Source organism: Mastigoproctus giganteus, chromosome 7, assembly GCF_048544385.1.
Source record: "Mastigoproctus giganteus isolate SK-2022 chromosome 7, ASM4854438v1, whole genome shotgun sequence".
In the NCBI taxonomy this organism is placed as follows: Eukaryota; Metazoa; Arthropoda; class Arachnida; order Uropygi; family Thelyphonidae; genus Mastigoproctus; species Mastigoproctus giganteus.
The window spans coordinates 29,728,603-29,742,509 of NC_143581.1; the positions used below are offsets into that span (position 1 = coordinate 29,728,603).

The window sequence follows — 13,907 nt, forward strand, 5'->3', positions numbered from 1 at the left end:
ATTCTCTATGGACGTTTGAGAAGGTATACGGTTGGTTGGGTAAATTGTGCAGATTTAAATTGTAGGTGAATAAAAATTCCTCGAAAATCCTACCTCTGTTGTTGAAGACACTGCTGAACCATAAGAAAGATTTTGAGTTAGAATCAGTTGTAATTATTAAGTATGTGGGATTTAAAGAAGCAAACACTCTTATAGATATCTTTGTGATAAATTAATATCTGCTGATGGTGGACAATATAGTGACAGTAAGTAGAATGAGAAAGTTGATGTAGAGACTAAAATACAGGTGGAATTTTGATTACATCAAAATTCCACCTGTATTTAACAGTTGGAATAGTGATATCAAGATACCAGAGATAACAGTGACATCAAGCTTGTTGTTGAATATGATGATGGCAGATTTAGGATTTGTTTCAGAGGACTGAATGATTCTTGAAGTCATGGGATATCCCATAACTTTGGAAGATTGTCCATAAACGTACTTAGAGACACAAGGTTCCTGAATGCATATAATATCAAATAAATTTTCCGTTGCAATGAGCCTGATCTCATCGGCAACGCATCTAGAGTGTTGTGCGTTGATCTGCATGATTGTAAGTAGGAAGGGGCAGTCTGGTTCGCTGCCTAGCTACGCAGAGAGAGGCACATTGCCCATCTTTAGTCTCGAGATCGGTTGTACTGCTGGTTGTTCGTTATGATTACCAAACAATGGCATTACCAAAAGATCTGCGGGCCAGATAGCTGTGTTTAGATGCCTTTCTATATTGGGACCTTTGATCTTAATCCGGAAAGAGGCATAGGATGGATGCCTGGTGTGGACCTTGATGGGAGTACCGGGTATGTCGAGCTGCTTCAGAAGGGTTTCAATTTGTTCCACGGACTTCTGGACAATGGCAGTCTGTGCTGTGGAGTTATGAGACCAAAATTTCAATATTCAGCAGTGATAGAATCAGAAGAAGACGATCAGAAGATTTGACGCCACAGAGTATTATGTAATGGAGATGCATGTCATATTTTAGAGTTGGCAAACTTCAGTGGTTTCATAACCATAATATCAAGTAATGGAATTGCCTGGAAATAATCCAGACTTGAATCTGATCGAAAATTTATATCCAGGTTAAAACGGCTTGTGTGTACTTCTCAACCAAGCAATAAACGAGAACTAACAGAATGTATTATTCAGTAATGGTTCCAGGTAATCACAAAAGAAGAACTGGAGAAACTGGTAGACTCCATGCCTCGAAGATGCCAGGCAGTAATCAAGAGTAAAGAGTATCCGACAAAATACTGACTATGATGCTGCTGCAAGGACACTCCAATTTATAGATTTAAGTTACACTTTAACTTTATAATTGTTTATAAATTTTCATATTATTTATTATATTCAAATTTCAACTTTATTCTGTAATTGAAATTCAACTAATTTCAATTACAAATTCATCATTAATATAACAAAAAATAAATATTTCCACAATGAACACTTCAGTGTCAAATAACTGAACATTTTTTATTATATACTGTTTGAAAATAAATTAGAAATATCAATAAAACTCAAACAATACAAGAAAAACGTTTACGGATCCTGCCCTTAAAAAATTAGTCAAACTACAATGGTTATACATCAAGACCATTCAATTTTTTTCAATTTAAAAACTAAAGCAATTTTTATATTTATTTTATTATTATTAGAAGCGTAAACCTTAACTTGACCCAATTCTCTCTTTGTTATTATTCAAAGAGATGCATTTTGGAAGAAAAATAAGTCTATTCTTGACGATAGATTTCCGTTAAAGATGGATTGACCAATATGAAAGGAAGACATTTCTATTCTACTTTATCTATATTCGATCTGTACCTACCAGAAGATGGAGGACATTTTTATCACAGTGATTTTAGCCACGCGTCTAAGAAACCCTTTCCGCATCCAATACAAGTCCACGATAGCAAATCTCTTATGCCTATCAATTTCTATGAATTTCTCAAATCCCCACGTGACTCTTCTCGTCCACTCTGTATATGTTCTTTTATTCAGTTCCATCTATATAAGCACTCGCAAATTTCAGAATATAAAATTAACGACAGCCGATTTTTATAGATCGCTGGACGCGAATAAAAATACAGCGAGAAAAATCGCTTTAACATAAAAATACCATGAAAGATCCCTCAAAATAAACATAAGGAAATACAGATAAAAAAGTCGTCGTGTGAAGAAGGTGATTTACACGAGAAGACGCGTAAAAATGTTTCTTCAGATCGGTGCACTAGGGACTATTACCCTTGGAGAATGCATCTGCAGAAGGAAATGGATGAGGACTGTCCCGCTGTGTTGAAGAGAAGCTCCATATCAGTCAACCCCAGTCACTGACGACAATCACCCGCTGAATAAGTGTTTTGGTTATCAACTCCAAAACAGCGTTATGGACCGACACTACGATCCTTTACACATTCAAATATTTCTGCGAGTGCACAAAGAAGTCTGAATGTACCACAAAAGTTTACAGAGAAGAAACTGTTTGTAAGACTTCGAATATTAATGATGAATCCTGTTGAACGCAATATAATTGGGTACAGGATAGCCTATACAAGATGCCTACTTAAAATTTCATGAATCCTTGGGTGAAATATGTTCTGTCCATTGATGAAACAGTGACATAAATGCTCATCTTTCCAATTAAACTTGTTCGAAGTCTTCATAAGTAACCAGCTTTCTATAATACCAGATAGAAGTTATTTGCAGAGATTCATACTAACTATACAAGTACGGCAGCATTTATATACAAGTAGTGGACGTATACGTTTGGTAATATACTGTATATTTTTTTAAAATTAAGTTATCAACCTAATTAGCACAATGGAAAGAAGGATAAATTCCAGGGACTGATCAAAGCAAGAGCAATATTTTTCAGAGTTGTCCATCTATCTATTCTTTTTTCTGTCTGCTTTCCTTTTTCATCACTGGCGTCTAATTGTGGCAATTATCTAATTGTGCTAGTTAAACATTAATCATGAATTCAAATTAATACGTAAGATAATGAAATTATTAATTATGGTTTAATTTTAACGAGATAGACTGCTATCCCCTGGATGGACAAGTTTTTAAAAAAGGCTTAGATTTTAGAATTGTCTCTCAGAATGGTTATTATGCAATTTTTATTGCATTGAGGACTTTAAGAATTCAAAAATAAACGAGCCAAATTTTAATTATAATTAATTAATGCGTTCTTGTTTGCAGTATACATTTATTGCTGTCTCTGGGTCTTTTATATTCAGGTCCAAGATAAAAGCCAAAAAGATGTCTCTTGAAATAAAATTTATTCTGCGCTAAACTTTCCTAATTTTTTTTCCCTCTCTCCTATTCTCCATGCGAGGTCTAATTTTTCATCCAGTATAGATATAATTATATCACCGTTGTGGCACAGACATCTTATTGTGGTACTCATTCATCACAATCTCATTAGTGTTTCTAGCACCTTTACATCTGAAAAGGAACAAAGTTTAGTAAAGTCGTTGTATAATTAACAAATGTCTCTCTCGTAGCTACCTACGGCTTCTGTGTGAATAGGGTGGACGGCAAACAAGGCAGACGCCACGACACTGGCGGTCTCAGGCAGAAATTGGAGGCACAACCTGCATGGGAAAAAAAGAAAACTGAATTAATACTAAAGAAACCATAAAAGAAGACACAATTAAGAAGAAAGATGCGTTATTCATAAAATAAACTCTAATTAATAAAAAAATTTAATTGGTGTGAACGAAAAATACATTTCGTTTTTAAAATTTCAGGATTTCTTTAAAAATAAGATTTTTAAATTAATATTTAATAATAAAAAGTTAAGATTTCAGCATCTTCCTGCCAATATCAAATGTGGACAATTCCATTTCTCTAATAATGCTTAGGCATGCGCAGATGGAATTGAATTAGGAAATGACGTTTCACAATCACGGAAATAGTGGTATTCACGCATGCGCAATTACGTTACACATTTTAAGATTAAGTTGCTGTTAACGAAACTTGTTTTTATCGTAAAATTTTCTAAAGTTTTATTAAAGCGTTTAAACTAATACATTTTCTAAGTTTTTATTGCGCAGTTAATTGAAATGAGGTTTACTAAGGCAATATTTTAAATCTTAAGGATGAGACTGGATGGCAGAGCGAATCTTTTGAACATCAACTGCGCATCCAGGGATGGTTCAACTAGTTTTCTTTGAAATGCTTCAGCAGGTTGACCTCCGAAATCAATTTTCCGTGTTTATCGGATATGTATTATTGAGCGAGGAGAAACCGTAAATCGGTAATCAATTTTCCGAGCTGGCAGTGACAATGGAGTTGCAGCTACGCTAATAGTAAGGGACGAGGAAGGCAGCGATCTTTATCACAGTATGCCAAATGCAAAACCATTGCTTTCAGACCGCGAGCTTTAAATGAACGTACGTTTCAACATTACCTCTAAAGGACTGGGAGGAGGGGGAGGGGGTTAAACACGGTTCGATAACCATCAGCTAATAATGTTTCTCAACGATCAGAATTTCCGGAGAATTTGCATTCATCTTAGAACATCATCGTTTTGGATCTCTGTGACCTCTTCGGCAATGCAACAATACTTCGATAATAAACTATAGGTGGCGCTAGAGTCGTAGTTTAATTGACTTTGAGCCAATATTTTGGATAGCACTGTTTTCTGTACTTCTTAATAACAGTGTGGCCTTCAACAGTGCTCATAACTTTAATTATTCAAATCCCGGGACTGGGATTCTATTTCAAATACTTAGAGCCCATTCTACCACACCTCATTCCTACAAGCTTTCAATCTCCAACTGTTCTGGAAAGAAAAAAAAAAGGAATGCTTTTTTTATTCAAATCTGCTTTATTTTCTACGTCCCATTGGCACTTCCATTTATTTTCTTAGCTCTTTCTTATTTTCCGTATGAAAATATTCATTGCTTCCATTCAGTGCCACAGGGCCTAAATAAAGAATAATCTCCATCTTATTACCGTTTGCAAAGTTATACGCAGGTAAGCCCTCTTTTTCCTATGGATTTTATGAGGCCATCGTGAACTGATTAGAAGCATATGAGGAATAAACTTGCTCGGAAAATGATTTTCACTTGCCTAAGAAATACATTGAATTTATTACAGGAAGCATAAAATATTGCCCTTTCCGTTAAGCAGTTTTTACTTTCTCTCTTTCTTTCTCAATAGTACTGAAGTCATTTTGGATGGAACCCACGAATGTTTATATGCAGAAAAAAAGTTTGAACCATCATTGATTATCGCAAAAATCATGAAATATCATTAAAGTAAAGTTTATTCTGTGAAAATTAAACGGTTTTATAGAAATTGCGAAATAAATTATGTGACAATGAGATTTGATCTTCAGAGATCTATTGACATCTGTTGGGGGGAAAAATGGAACTTTATATTTTCTAAAAGAAATGTTAGTATTTTATAAACTATACAGATATTTATGTATATATAATAAGAAAAGCATAAACATATATCTGATTTATTCGAAGCTATGGCTGTTTTAAACAAAATGGCTATAGAGTTTTGAATTGTAAAATAATAATAAAAAAATAAGCAGACACGTATTTGATTTTAATTTCATTCTTTATTTTAGATTAGATTTTATTTCTATTTTGGACATCATTAACTAAGTTTATGCGCAGTTGCAAGACTCTATAATGTAAATTGTATTTGAAATTCGCTAAATTAATCTTTTCTCAGCAAGATTCAAATAATTTGAATTTAAATTGAAACCCGGTTATTAATTCAAATTAAAGTACAACGCTTAATATATATCATGTCTGGAAATCCTTTTCAAACATCTTTTTAGGTAAGCTATTTATTTAATTCTTTTTTCTTTTTTTATAAAAAAAACTTTCAGAAAAATTTTTGAAATATGATCAAAAAAGCATCATATATTTTGGACAAAACATATTTTTCTATAAACGTGCAATGTGTTTACTAAAAAACCCTCTAATAACAGTATCGGGATAAAATAAAAAAAAAGACATTCTGGAGAAGCATGATTTCATATTCTAACTTCTTCCATTCAAAATTGGGCACTTGCAAGTTTCATACACACAAGATTAAAGTTTTCAGCAGCAAAATTACCACAGCACATAGAAGCTTAGTGGAATAGATGCACATGCAATAACTCTAGTTTTGCTTGTTTGCTAAAGCCATATGAAGCCATAGTACGAAAGAACCTCTAAGATTAAAACTATACAAAGCAATATGTAGAAAGATATAAGAAGCGCATTCATTGCCTATCCACTTACAGAATTTTTTTGACTCGTATCTCGCGTAAAATGTGAATCTTGAAAGAAAGTTTTATTAAAGAGAAAAAGAAGAAAGGGATTTAGCTACGTTCTAGTAGAAGCGTGCAGTTATTCTTCTAAGAATCAAGGTAGAAAGAAGGATGAAGGAAAAAAAGCAAACAGAGGAGAGTGGAGTATACGAAAGCTAGATCTAATTTCAGAGTAAATGCAAACGGTGTCTCCTTGTTCTTTTATTAGATTTGCGCAGTGAAGACAAGGTGGTGCCACGTTTGTAAGAAGACCGGAGTGAAGCGGGAGCTGAGAGGAAGAAAACTAGTTTAGGTGGCGAGTAAAACTAATTTCTAGAAGTGTAAGATGATGCGTGAATTAGGATTATGCAAATTTTATAATTATGCGATGTAGCTATTGTGTTCTCCGGGGCATTTAATCTTTCTTTATATTTTCTTCCGTTCTGTCTCAAACACACAGTGTCAGGTACACAGTCTTAAATGTCAGTACACGTACACAGCCACACCACTAAACCTTTCATGGAAGAGACATAAAAATGTCGCTCAGACTTTTAGCAATGGGTTGTCGCTAATTCAACAAATGGGACTTTTGTCCAATGTGTGCAATTCGGGTGACGTTTTAGAATTAAAGAAGACATCCTCTAACTTAATTTCGAGACTAAGAGTCTTAATGTCATTGTGTCCGGCTTCGAGTGAAGAACACATGATCGTACTCAAATTGTACACGCGCGCACACACGCTAAAACCAATAGACGAACTCCGAAAGGGAAAAGACAAATACTCGCTTCGGATGCGAACAAAAGACCTAATTAGCAAAGCACCACCCTGTGTTTGGTTTTGCAAGTTGGCCCAAGAGGATCTCACTAATATCTTCAGATGCCGAGTGGATGCTTTCTTTCTATGAACATTGATTCAATTCTTTCGAATGGCTATAGTCCCATTTCATTCATGACCATCCCTTAAATCGCACCTGACACTGTTTCTCCTCAATATAAGTGCCATATTCCTCCCTTAACAGGAAGGAATATGACTTCAAAGACATGCCATAGCTTGCTTTAAGCTGAAATATGAAATTCTTCCAGCATTAATTGTCTTTTATCGATTTTCGGATTGTGTAGGTTAAAGTTCAAAGAGCATGCGGTTACATAATCGCTCTCTTTCCTATTTTTTAATAATTATTTTCATTTCCTACTACGATTCAAACGTGACATCCCATTACCTATTTGAAGTCATAGCTACACGTCAACGTACAGTTTAAATTAATTAATGCTCTAGTTAATGAGAACAATTAGGTCAGATTTTGAAGGATAATTGTCTCCAGTTTATATCATTAATAAAGCAACGGTCGTGACTTTGCAGTAACCGAATATCGCTATACAACGCAGTACTAATTATATCCCAGCTGCCCATCTGTTGGAGAACAAATCTAATTGACTGTTTACTGAACATTCGTGGATGGGTGTATTTGTATGTGTAATTATTACTCACTTCCTGCCAACCTCAATTCAGTCAAGCTTCGAAATTTCTCCAATTATTTAACAGTACATTTTACTACGCAAGTAGTCTTAATACGTGTACAAACTGCACTCGGTGGTGTTTGATTTATTTTGTTTTATTCGTTTAGGATTGTTTATGAATATCATAAATGATTCTGTATAGTACAAATATTAGATATTTTATTAAAAAAAAATCAAACATCTTACCTGTAATAGAGCAAACAAACCACAGCGTGTAAAAGTACGTTGACTAGATGATAACCAAAAGGGCGTAACTCGTGGACGGCGTAGTTTAGTCTAAATGTAAAGACACATAGTGGACGGTAGGACTTGTGGCTTTGTTCCTGGAAAAAAATAACATCCATTTTTGGGGGAGTTTGTGTTGATATATATCTATTGATATCTGTAGACTAATGTATAGGGCAAAGAGGCAATCAATTGAAATTGCTATCATTGAGGATCGATGAGAAGTTTAAACAGGGAACAGCATGCAGGAACAGAAAGACTTGAATTCGAAAGTTAAACTAAAAGGCATTACTTCCAGTGCAAATATCATGTACAACTGCACCTTAATTAAAACCCACTAAACTGCCCTCTAAAAAGTATATAGACACTTGTCGGTTTCTCATTGACGTCACTTTCATTCGCTTCTTGATCTCCTTTGGACGCTATGATACACTACACCCTCCTGGGTAGGCTTTCTATCAACGAACGATTGACTGCACTGTGTATTCCTCTATTCCTCCTGCAAAATAGTGAACAGCTGATCCATAGAAATGGGACACGTTGGTGTGGTGTTCACACAACGTTTCAGTTCATCCCACTGGTGTTCCATAGGGTTCAAATCAGTCTGTGCAGGCCATTCCAAACTTCTGCACATTCATATCCACGAACTATGGTACAAACCACATTTGGTACAAATGTGGTTTGTACCATAGTTTTGGTACAAACTATGTACCATAGTTTGTACCATAGTTTTTACCATAAAATGTGGTTTGTACCAAAGAACAGCCCTCGTGGGTAGCAAGTGGCTACCTACAATTGCATTTTTCTTTTCCGAAAAATGGAGTTTTTCGTCTGGGCAAAAGCCAATCGACCAAAGAATGTAAGCAGTTTTAGACATAATAATATACCAACGCCTCAGAGCCTTGATTGATTTGTTGCTCAATGCACACCAAATGATTGCCACGTCGTAGGGAGAATAGCAAGAGAAACAGCCCCACAATTTAACTCCACATTGCTGACACTGTACATTCCAGCAGCAATCTGCAGACATCATACACATCCACACTCGCCGTCTGATGGGAATAGTGTGTAGCGAGATTCGTAACTCCATAGAACCGATATCCGCTGCTCTGTGAACCAATTATGGCGTTCATTGAACCGTGAAGGCGAGACCGCTGATTGCAATTGGTCATGTTTGGCTTATGCGTCGTCGCTCTCCACGAAAACCGTTGCTGTGGCGTTTTGTACGTAGTTTGTTCGGAATGACCTCAATACTTTTGAGTTTCTGGACGATACTAGTTCCTTACGCTTCCGTTTCACGATAATATCACAGATGCTCGACTTTGAATATTGCAATATTCAAAACTGTCAGCAATTGCATGCATCAACAAGACAGCAATGTCACATCCAAGAATATTCCTCTTGAAATGAGTCAGCTGGAATCTGGGTGCCATGACGAGAACAGGTAACTTGTGTGGTCCATACACCTTCTTCATATACCGATTATATTCACTTATTTTTCCAGGAAGGCCCAGTGGACTATGAAAACAGGAATGACGAGATACATTTTTGGAGAGGAGTGTATTTATGGATACAAATTGCAACAAAAGTTCTCGCATTTATTTAATATTATTCTAATTTTAATGATTAAGTTTTAAAGGCATGGTTAAGCTGGAAAAGTTCAATGGGTTTTAATTTTTACTTATTAATTTGTCAAAAAAGCTACCAATACCACAGAAAAATATATCCTAATTTTAATTGCAGAACGATATTAAAAAAAGAGAGAAGGGATTAGTATTATTGTTTGTTTAAACAATAAAAGAAATATCTGGAAGAGGAAAAAACCGACTCAAAAATATTTCTCCAACACGTCACTTTTTTAAAGGAATATACCTTTTTAAATTTATGGATTCTTTTTCTCGAAATTATCTCCACATTTGGATTTTTCTGATGTTTGGAAAGTCCACAGAAAAATTTCCCTGTGCTGCAGGTGAGAAAAAAATCAGAATAGTTGCCTCAAGAGAAGCGATTTTTATTTTATTTTTTTCGTAGTCGATGCTTTTAGCTTTTTATCCATAAGCACACAGACCCGATAGGAAATATTTTTCATTTAATTATAAATCGTATTAAGAAATTAGTTTTTAAAATAATAACATTACAGAGCAGTTGGTGTAAAAACTAAAATCGATATTAACTTAATTCTTTAAAGATGCCATGAATATTTTATTGTTATTTAGAGTAGAATTAATTGTAAGAGCTTCAGGCAAGTCTTAAAACGAAAATTAACATCTCAATTAAATTATATTGCATTCATTATATTTTTTATTAACAAGTACACGTCAAAAAAAAGCTTTTCGCGACAGTTTTTATATTAATAAAACTGTCATGATTAAAAAAAAAAAATGTAAAATAGGAGATTATTTCGCAACTCTGATTTCAAACGTTTCAGTAATTAAATAGTTATTCCCTCCTTCGAAATATCTAATGTAATGAAGATATAAATTTATTTATTAATAAAGAGTTAAATTATTTTTTGTAATTCTAATAAAAGAATTTGAATAATAAAACAATTATTTTCATCAATTTATTGGTTAAATTCTTAAATTTTTTAGTTAATAAACAGAAATTTATTTAAACACCTTTTCCTACTTTTCGGAGTGTAAAATAGACCGGAAGTTTCTCTAGTAGGTATTCATATAATCACGTGACAGACCATAAATAGTACAGCCGCTATTAAAAAAAATAGCATTTGAACTGTTTATTAAAAAATTCAAATATTTTTCGTAATTCTAATAAAAGTATTTGAATCAAAAACGTTTATTTTCATCAATTAATTGTCTAAATTCTTAATGTTTTATTAGCTAATTAACAAACTTAATTAAACACCTTTTTCTAGTCTGCGGAGTATAAAATGGACCGGAAGTGTGCCCTAACTGCAGGTATTCATATAATCATGTGATTAACTATAAACTGCTGCCATTTAAAATAGACAAATTACGTGTTCTACAAAGTTTATTGATATACAATTAAACCTTTTTCGTAATTCGAATAAAATAATTTGTATAATAAAATTTATTTCATCATTTATTGGCTAAATAAATTGATATTTTTAGTTATTAATCAGAAATGTATTTAAACACCTTTTTCTCATTTTCGGATTGTAATATGGACCGGAAGTGTTCCCTCACACTTCCGGAAGTGTGACGAACCATAGACAATATAGCTGCCATTTAAAAAAATATGGAAGAAATTTATGTATTCAGTACGAATTTTAGCTTACTGCAATAATGAGGATATAAATATTTTTATTAATAAACAATTAGAACGTTTATCGTAATTTAATAAGAGAATTTGAATAATAATAAAAAAAATATTTTGCTCAATTTATTGGCTAAATTCTTAACATTTTTAGTTACTAAATAGAAATTTATTTAAACACCTTTTTCTGGTTTCGGAATATAAAATGGACCGGAAGTGTTCCTTATCAGCAGGCATTCGTACTGTCACGTGCCGAACCACAAACAGTACAACCGCCATTTAAAAAAAAAAGAAGAAATTTACGTATTCAGTACGAAACTTTTTTTTTTTTTTCTATAAATTTCAGAAAAAAATTTACTGGAGTTCTATTTTACTGGAGGTAATTAGATATCCATTACCTGCAGCGAACAGAAAGAATCTTCAAATGCCATCACAACGGACTGAAAGGCAAACACCTTCATTTCTTGGCCCAGTTATCTACGTAAGGTGCTTTCTTAAAGTTTTGGATCTGAGATTGGAAATTTGTCAAAAAGATTGATGTTTGCTCAAGGAATTCTGGGAGGTTATGTTAAAGAAATCCACAGGGAATAGAGTAAGTATATAAGATGTTCATCGAAACCTTACGATACAAGATCAGGAGAAAAGGATCATCAGCACCTCTCAACATTTTCTGTTGGTATGAAGGTAGCAAGTTTTTTATTTTCTTTCAATTTTTTTTTTCTCACAAGATTTAGTCGATTTTCTTGATTTATCTCTCCTATCCATGTTATCCTTACCCGCCTTCCATACATCATATTTGACACCAAAATTCTCTTTCGGTGACTTGCTCTAGTTGTCTAGAAAATTCGATGCTTCTTTCAAGCCAATAACCGTTATGTCAATACTTACACGTCAATCAGCCTCAGCGTCAATTCTGAGATACCTTAGAAAGGCACAAAGCCAGGTATCGGATAATTTGTAAGGTTTACACATCAAAAAGAGCTTCGCTTACTAATAAACAAGAGAGAGGAAAAATCTTTATGTCAATAAATCTTTAAAATTTATAAACCAAAACTTTTTTTATATATTTGGGATGAAAATTCGTGAAGTACCTAAAGGTGGCTGTGACGTCACAGTAAAATGAAATGCAGTAATGTTTGAAAACGTTTGAATTAAAATTACACTGGACCATTTCTATGATAAATTTGTACTGAATGTATCTTACAAAATGAAGTGACAATACAGGCATTCCAAGTCATGATACTACGATCATTTTAATTGTTTTAAGTTTAGGTATGGTACAAGAAGAATTCGGGAGGTTTGAGAGTAGAAGTTTTTACTACTGAGAATGCAAGCAGTTCTCAAGCCCTTTCTAAAAACAAAAGAAAAAAAAAAGCTTTATTGTACTGACTACACTGTGCTGCCATTTTATTAGGTACACCCCTGTTGTGCACACAAATGGTTTGTCCCACAACATTGCAAGTCACATTACCACTGTTATGGATATAAATGCAGCAAAACAACCTTTCTAGTATCAGTTAAGCGTACAAACCGTAGCAAGAATGGGGAAAGGGAGTGAGCTAACGGACTTCGAACGTGGCATGGTAGTAGGTGCAAGACGTGCTGGACAAAGCATCTCTGAAACGGCAGTTCTCCTGAACTTTTCCCGCACCACAGTTTCAAGGGTGGATGGAGAATTGTGCAACGAACAGAAAACATCCTCTCAACGGCACTCCTGTGGAAAAAAATCACTTGTTGATGAGAGAGGTCAGAGGAGGATGGCTAGAATTGTGCAAGCAAACAGACGGGTCACAATTTCGCACATCACGTCACAATACAACCTTGGTGCGCAGAACAAATATCGCAACGGACCACTAGTCGCGCTTTGTCGCAAATGGGTTACAACAGCCGACGGCCACATCGTGTACCTTTGTTATCAATGAAGAGCAAGAGAGCACGCCTCCTGTGGGCACAGCAACACCAGCACTGAACTATCGAGGATTGGAAAACAGTTGCTTGGTCTGACGAGTCCAAGTTCCTGGTGCATCATGTTGATGGACGGCTCAGAATTTGGCGAAAACAACATGAATCCATGGACCCGTCATGTCTGACGACTACTGTGCAAGGTGGTGGGGGATAGTGTTATGGTGTGGGAATGTTTTATTGGCACACGCTGGGTCCATTGATACCCATAGATTCACGTCTGAATGCCACATCGCACCTAAACATCGTTGCTGACCAAGTGCATCCGTTCATGTTGACAGTTTATCCTCAGTCAGATGGTTACTTCCAGCAGGATAATGCGCAGGTGCACAAAGCCCGAATCACTATGGAATGGTTCCAGGAACATGACAGTGACTTTTCTTTGCCACAGTGTTCCGCTCAGTTACCTGGATCTCAGTCCTATTGAACATCTTTGGGATGAGCTGGAAAGGGCTGTTCACTGCAGTTCCATGAGATTCGACCTCCGTCGAATCTCATGGAACTGCGTGACACAGTCATGTCTACATGGTACTCCATTCCTGAACAACGTTTTCAGCATCTTGTTCAATCCATGCCTAGATGAATGCAGGCTGTTTTGAAGGCTAAAGGAGGCTCAACACGCTGCTAGGTAGGTGTACTTAATAAAGTGGCAGCACAGTGTATGTGTCTTCTTTCT

The 13,907-nt window shown here is 35.0% G+C and overlaps 1 protein-coding gene across 3 annotated transcripts in view; it reads right to left on the reverse strand.

Moving 5' to 3' along the window:
* LOC150082780 (protein O-mannosyl-transferase Tmtc3-like) overlaps positions 1–13,907 on the reverse strand; it is a 204,851-nt gene that overhangs the window by 42,564 nt on the left and 148,380 nt on the right. For all 3 annotated transcript variants that reach the window (XM_090377595.1, XM_090377596.1, XM_090377594.1), the window contains 2 exons: positions 7,994–8,130; positions 3,546–3,627 (listed from right to left, as the gene is read on the reverse strand). In XM_090377595.1, coding sequence (XP_090233721.1) covers positions 3,546–3,627; positions 7,994–8,130 — 219 coding nt within the window. The remainder of the gene's footprint in view (positions 1–3,545; positions 3,628–7,993; positions 8,131–13,907) is intronic.